General features: G+C 47.7%; 1 protein-coding gene across 3 annotated transcripts in view; it reads left to right on the top strand.

Annotated features, from left to right (window-relative positions):
- The window catches only part of galnt3 (UDP-N-acetyl-alpha-D-galactosamine:polypeptide N-acetylgalactosaminyltransferase 3 (GalNAc-T3)), a 52,433-nt gene extending 50,525 nt beyond the window's left edge, over positions 1-1,908 (top strand). For all 3 annotated transcript variants that reach the window (XM_043693907.2, XM_043693905.2, XM_043693908.2), the window contains exon 11: positions 1,067-1,908. In XM_043693907.2, coding sequence (XP_043549842.1) covers positions 1,067-1,180 — 114 coding nt within the window. In that variant the 3' untranslated portion in view covers positions 1,181-1,908. The remainder of the gene's footprint in view (positions 1-1,066) is intronic.
- Positions 1,909-7,444: the final 5,536 nt, after the last annotated feature.

Consider the following 7,444-nt stretch of genomic DNA (forward strand, 5'->3'; position numbering starts at 1 on the left):
CAAGTCCAGTGACCTTTCTTTGGAACAGTAGTTATAAACAGATTGGACAGAGTTTATTCCTTGGAACAGAAGAGACTGAAGGGAAATTGAAATGCCTAAAGATAAAAGGGGCATAGATAAGGTAGACAAAGTAACTTTTCCCTTTGATCCCTCCACTAATTACCAAGGAACATATATTTAAGGTAAATGGTGGGAAGTTAAGAGGGGATGTGATGAATAACTTTTTTTTCCTCCGAGAGGGTAATGGGAATTATGGAATTTTGTCTGTAAGGATGGCAAAGGCAGATACCCTCAACTGGATGTAGGTTTGCTTGCTGAACTGGAAGGTTAGTTTTCAGATGTTTCGTCACCACGAAACATTTAGAAGTATTTAGATTTAAGTTTTCCATACCAAGGTATACAAAAGGCTTTGGGCCATATGTTAGAAAATTGGATTAGAACAGTTAAGTCGTTCTTCTTGACTGGCACTGACACAATAGGCTGAAGGGTTTATATCTGGACCATAATTTAAATTAATTAATAGAAATAGAATTATATCTATCAATTTATTGGCTTTTGTGTGTTCTTTTTAATGAAGTTCACCTTTAATGCTGAGGTAACCTGTACCTTCCTGAAATTTGAAGTGTGAAATAGATACAGTCAGTCAGTTCTTTATAATGCAATAATTGCATTCTTGTGCAACCCCGTGTTATAGAAAAATCATGCTTTCGAAACAGCACTTTGTGTTGGTACTGTAATTACATTACAGCCAACACACATTTTAAAAGTTTCCATGGAAGAAACAACTTCCCCAATTTGTCAATTGCATTAGTGAATTTGCATTGATGAAAATGTGTTATAACAGAATGGCTTACATTGAAAACATTTTTCAAAATGGATGAGGCGAGCATGTGGCTCCATAGTACAATATTCCTTTACTTATGAGAGTCCCTTGAATGAATTATAGCACAACAAAAGAAAGTACCTTCAAGAACAGATACAATGGTTAGGGATTAACATTAACTTAATTTTTTGAATGCCTTAAAAATAAGCAGATAACTGTTGTAAATTATGCTTTGTGTTACAGGACCAGCATCTAGTAAATCAAGTTTCAAATGAGTGCTTAACCGCAAGAGGAGACAAGCCAAATTTGGTTCAATGCAATCCTTCTGATCAATACCAAAAATGGATTTTCAGCTAACAAACAATGTTGTTTCAAAACAAAATGAAGATTAAGTACATGTTTTGCAGCACAAATGAACAATAGTTTTTGTAACTGAAACCTGTTTAAGAACATTCTTAGTTCTGAAATGAAGCGTAATACATTCAAGTGCAATATATGGTGCTAGGGTTCTTGCTGTATTTCTTCCCAAATGTCAAAAGACAATTTTCATATTTGTAATTTTTTTTAATATAGTGTATAATGTAGGGGCAAAAAGAGATTTGATCCCACTCATTACACATTTTAGTAATTTTAATGTGAGGATAAATGATAATTTACAGCTTACTGGAGTTTTCCACTTTTATCTTTTTGGGACTTGGGTATATACTTGAAGTGATCATTTCCCTTCATGAGATACAAAAAAAAGTGACTGGGAATGTATTTTCTGCATGAACCAAGTGAAAGTCCATACTTAAAAAAAAACAGGTTATTTTTGAAATCATATTTGTGTTATTTGATCCTTTTTGGCATAAGTTCATAGTTTAACAATTACAAAATCTGCTTCCAGCACTGAACCTCATCTTTGGGCTATTTATGAGACTACTACTAATGTTGTCACAATGGTCATTTTTATTGTTATGCAGCTATGGTCGTAAGGGTCTTTTGTACAGAGGTGTTTAAATTTCTTTATAAATAGTTTCTGGAGAGACTGATTTATCAATGTTTCTTCAAACCCAATTTTCAATAAAATATTAACTTTTATATTATTAATGCAAGATGTTTTTCCTAATTTATAGTCAATTCTTACATAATTAATTATAGAACAGCCAGGGCCCATATTCTAACAAGGAGTTTATTTTATTCTTTGAGAGTGGGCATAGCTGTAAGGTCAGTATTTGCTGCCTGTTCCTATTTACCCTGAGAGTGATGATAATTCACTTCCTTGAAGTTCCATAGGCAATCCAGTGTGTTATAATCCCTGGAGAAACAAGTGACTTTTTAAAACGAAGTTAGAACTTCTATTGAATGGCTGAAAAGATTAATTGACAATATTTCAAGTTAAGATGTATACTATAACACAAACTGAAAACACTAAAAAAAACCTTAGAACTTAGAATCCCTACAGTGTGGAAACAGGCCTGTCAGCCCAACAACTTCTAAACCAACCCTCTGAAAAGTAACCCACCGAGACCTATTGCCGTATTTCTCTACCTTTCTCCTGACTAATGCCCAACCGAACTCATCTCGGCAAAAAAAAGTCCCACAACCCCGCACCGCCCATTTCTACCTCCTGCCCAAAATCCACAAACCTGACTGCCCCGGACGACCCATCGTCTCAGCCTGCTCCTGCCCAACCGAACTCATCTCGGCAAAAAAAAAAGAAGGGCCTGTGCCCGAAACGTCGAATCTCCTGTTCCCTGGATGCTGCCTGACCTGCTGTGCTGTTCCAGCAATAAAGTTTCAACTTTGATCTCCAGCATCTGCAGACCTCACTTTCTCCTCGAAGATTTCAACCTACTGCGAATCCTCTTACAAGGATGCCTTCCTTGAAGAAGCTCTCTGCCTCTCTCTACAAAGATTTCAGTGAGTCCCTCTCTCACTGCACACCCCAGGTCATCTCCTCTGCACAGAAGCTCTTCAGCCACATTCTGAAGCAGACTCGTTACCACAGCCATATCTCCTTTCTCAGCACCTGCCTACGGAACCGACTGATCCCCCATGGACTCCAGATCACCTTCCGACCAACACAATTTGGACCCAACCAGGACTACCAGTACCTGCAACAAATCCGCAGCCTCCAGCAACGGACCTCCCTCCGGATCCTCCACTCCACGCTTGCAGCCATGCGCCGGTACCTACATTCCCTGCAACTCGACCTACCCCAGCTCAGGACAACTCTCTCACAGACCTGTAAAGGACCTCTACTGTTCTTCATTTACAGAAGAATCCATAGACTGAACAAACAGTTCTTTCTAGCCATATCGGAAATTAAAGGCAGTAAGTACCAAAAACTTTCATGCACTTACCCCCAAACTCCGGATTCCTCAACCATTCCAGAAACTTCCATCGGCCTCCGAAACCAGTCCGGCGCCATTACACACGCGGCCGCTACAGCGCCCGCGGCCATAGCCGCAGACGCCGCCGACGATGACGTCACTTCCGCCCCCACCGACCTCGCAACCTTCATGATCGCGGCCCAAACAACCGCCTCCGGGATCGCCGCACAGACAACCTGCTCTGCGATCGTCATGAAGACAATCGCCAACAGATTGGCGACCTCCGCAGCTATGGGGAAGAACTCTGTCTCCGTGGTCGCCGGAGCTACTTCCGCCCCCAGTGACATCAGCAACCTACATTTGGACCACATCGCCGCATGTGTCTCCGTCCCCCGCCGCGTTCCGTCACCACGCCTAACCCCGCCCCCCGCCGCGTTCCGTCACCACACCTAACCCCGCCCCCCGCTGCGTTCCGTCACCGCGCCTAACTCCGCCCCCACGCCGCGTTCCGCCACCACGCCTAACTCCGCCCCCCGGCCGAGTTCCGTCACCGCGCCTAACCCCGCCCCCCCGCCGGTCTCCATCACCATGTCCAACTCCGTCCCCACGCCGATCTCTGTCCCCGCCCCCAGGCCTAACCCCGCCCCCACATCCAGCTCCAGTCCCACACCAGGTCCTAGCTCCCCGCCCTGCCGTTTGTTCACCATCCCTCCAGACTTGCCCCTCTCCGAGGATGAAAGATCAGTCCTCAGCAGAGGTCTCACCTTCGTTCCCACACGTTCTCGGGTCAATGAATTCAATACACGGAGTGACATCGAACAATTCTTCCGCCGCCTTCGCCTCCGTGCCTTCTTCTTCAATCAAGACTCTCGCCCACCCTCTGACGACCCCTTCTCCCACCTCCAACACACCCCGTCCACCTGGACACCCCGTGCTGGCCTCCTACCTGCCCTCGACCTCTTCATAGCAAACTGCCGCCGCGATATTAACCGCTACCTGAACTCCCACACCCCTCCCACCCACTCCAACCTCTCACCCTCGGAACGTGCAGCCCTCCACTCCCTCCGTTCCAACCCCAACTTCACCATCAAACCAGCTGACAAGGGAGGCGCAGTAGTAGTTTGGCGCACTGACCTTTACACCGCTGAGGCCAAACGCCAGCTCGCAGATACCTCCTCCTACCGTCCCCTTGACCATGACCCCACCCCCCACCACCAAACCATCATCTCCCAGACCATCCATAACCTCATCACCTCAGGGGACCTCCCATCCACCGCCTCGAACCTCAGTCCCACAACCCCGCACCGCCCGTTTCTACCTCCTGCCCAAAATCCACAAACCTGACTGCCCCGGACGACCCATCGTCTCAGCCTGCTCCTGCCCAACCGAACTCATCTCGGCAAAAGAAGGGCCTGTGCCCGAAACGTCGAATCTCCTGTTCCCTGGATGCTGCCTGACCTGCTGTGCTGTTCCAGCAATAAAGTTTCAACTTTGATCTCCAGCATCTGCAGACCTCACTTTCTCCACCTAACACTACGGGCAATTTAGCATGACCAATCCACCTAACCTGCACATCTTTGGATTATGGGAGGAAACTGGAGCACCTGGAGGAAACCCACAAAGACAATTGGAGAATGTGCAAACTCCACAGAGACATTTGGCCGAGGCGGGATCAAACCCAGGTCCTTGCTGCTGTGAGGCTGCAGTGTTAACCACTAAGCCACCATAACGCCCCTTGTGCTCTAAACTACAGAAGAGGTTCTGCACTTTTACATTTAAAAATGAAAAATTTCCCTCTGTGGTTAGACTCTGACCCTAAAATAAAAACTACTACGGCTATTTTGTTCACCTAGAAGGCATGATTTAGTTATTTTATTCACTCTTCTTTCATTCACTACTCCAATGACTGTATAAGCATTCTGCATCTCCGCAAAAAAAAACATTAGTGGATTTCTAAAGCAGCCAGGTAAGATTTGTTTCGTTGTTTTTGGATTCTTGTCTATCTGTTACATATTTCATAACCCAAATAGCTGAGGAAACTCTAGACAAAATTGTAAGCTTTAAGAGAAATAGTTTAATAAAATCAAAATACTGCTGGAATAAATAGGTTTAATTTGGTACAAAACATGCACTATGTTAATTGAAAGGATGGTCAGATAGATTTTTTTTCCTTGCAGTAAAAACTGGAGTTGTGCATGAAGACCCTGCAGAATTCCCAATTGTAGCAGACTGCAGAGAAATTGAAGATTCCAAAGACTAATTTCCTCACACCTGGAATCCTCTACAATTCTCTCTTTAAAGGGAACATTCAGGTTCCGATGCAGTCAAGTAGATAAATACTCAGGAGAAAATAGGCTAGGTCTTTAAGAGGAGAAAGTGAGGACTGCAGATGCTGGAGATCAGAGCTGAAAATGTGTTGCTGGAAAAGCGCAACAGGTCAGGCAGCATCCAAGAAGCAGGAGAATCGATGTTTTGGGCATGAGCCCTTCTTCAGGAATGAGGAAAGTGTGTCCAGCAGGCTAAGATAAAAGGTAGGGAGGAGGGACTTGGGGGAGGGGCATTGGAAATGCGATAGGTGGAAGGAGGTCAAGGTGAGGGTGATAGGCCGGAGTGGGGGTGCGGGCGGAGAGGTCAGGAAGAAGATTGCAGGTTAGGAAGGCGGTGCTGAGTTCGAGGGATTTGACTGAGACAAGGTGGGGGGAGGGGAAATGAGGAAACTGGAGAAATCTGAGTTCATCCCTTGTGGTTGGAGGGTTCCTAGGCAGAAGATGAGGCGTTCTTCCTCCAACTGTTGTGTTGCTATGGTCTGGCGATGGAGGAGTCCAAGGACCTGCATGTCCTTGGTGGAGTGGGAGGGGGAGTTGAAGTGTTGAGCCACGGGGTGGTTGGGTTGGTTGGTCCGGGTGTCCCAGAGGTGTTCTCTGAAACGTTCCGCAAGTAGGAGGCCTATCTCCCCAATATAGAGGAGGCCACATCGGGTGCAGCGGATACAATAAATGATGTGTGTGGAGGTGCAGGTGAATTTGTGGTGGATATGGAAGGATCCCTTGGGGCCTTGGAGGGAAGTAAGGGGGGAGGTGTGGGTGCAAGTTTTGCATTTCATGCGGTTGCAGGGGAAGGTGCCGGGAGTGGAGATTGGGTTGGTGGGGGGTGTGGACCTGACGAGGGAGTGGTCTTTTCGGAACGCTGATAGGGGAAGGGAGGGAAATATATCCCTGGTGGTGGGGTCCATTTGGAGGTGGCGGAAATGACGGCGGATGATACGCTGTATATGGAGGTTGGTGGGGTGGTAGGTGAGGACCAGTGGGGTTCTGTCCTGTTGGCGGTTGGAGGGGCGGGGCTCAAGGGCGGAGGAGCGGGAAGTGGAGGAGATGCGGTGGAGGGCATCGTCGATCACGTCTGGGGGGGAAAATTGCGGTCTTTGAAGAAGGAGGTCATCTGGGTTGTACGGTATTGGAACTGGTCCTCCTGGGAGCAGGTGCGGCGGAGACTAAGGAATTCGGAATATGGGATGAGGGGTTGGAGTGGGTGAGAGGGGTGGAGAGGTTGAGGTGGTTGTGAGAGGGGTGGAGAAATTGAGGCGGTGAGAGCCCTCTCACCCTCGGAACGTGCAGCCCTCCAATCCCTCCATTCCAACCCCAACCTCACTATCAAACCGGCAGACAAGGGAGGCGCAGTATAGTTTGGCGCACCGACCTTTACACTGCTGAGGCTAAACGCCAGCTTGCGGACACCTCCTCCTACTGCCCCCTTGACCATGACTCCACCTCCCACCACCAAACCATCATCTCCCAGACCATCCATAACCTCATCTCCTCAGGGTATCTCCCATCCACCGCCTCCAACCTCAGTCCCACAACCCAGCACCACCCGTTTCTACCTCCTGCCCAAAATCCACAAACCTAATTGCCCCGGCCGACCCATTGTCTCAGCCTGCTCCTGGCCTACCGAATTCATCTCTGCGTACCTCGACACGGTCCTGTCCCCCTTAGTCCAAGAACTCTCGACCTACGTTCGGGACACCACCCATGCCCTCCACCTCCTCCATGACTTTCACTTCCCCAATCTCCAACGCCTTATCTTCACCATGGACATCCAGTCCCTGTACACCTCCATCCCCCATCACGAAGGACTCAAAGCCCTCCGCTCCTTCCTTTCCCGCCGTTCCAACCAGTACCCTTCCACTGACACCCTCCTTCGACTGACTGAACTGGTACTCACCCTGAACAACTTCTCTTTCCAATCCTCCCACTTCCTCCAAACCGAAGGAGTAGCCATGGGTACCCGCATGGGCCCCAGCTATGCC

This window comes from Chiloscyllium plagiosum, unplaced genomic scaffold (assembly GCF_037043375.1).
Source record: "Chiloscyllium plagiosum isolate Xiang-an unplaced genomic scaffold, Cpla_swu_hap1 HiC_scaffold_7, whole genome shotgun sequence".
Classification (NCBI taxonomy): Eukaryota; Metazoa; Chordata; class Chondrichthyes; order Orectolobiformes; family Hemiscylliidae; genus Chiloscyllium; species Chiloscyllium plagiosum.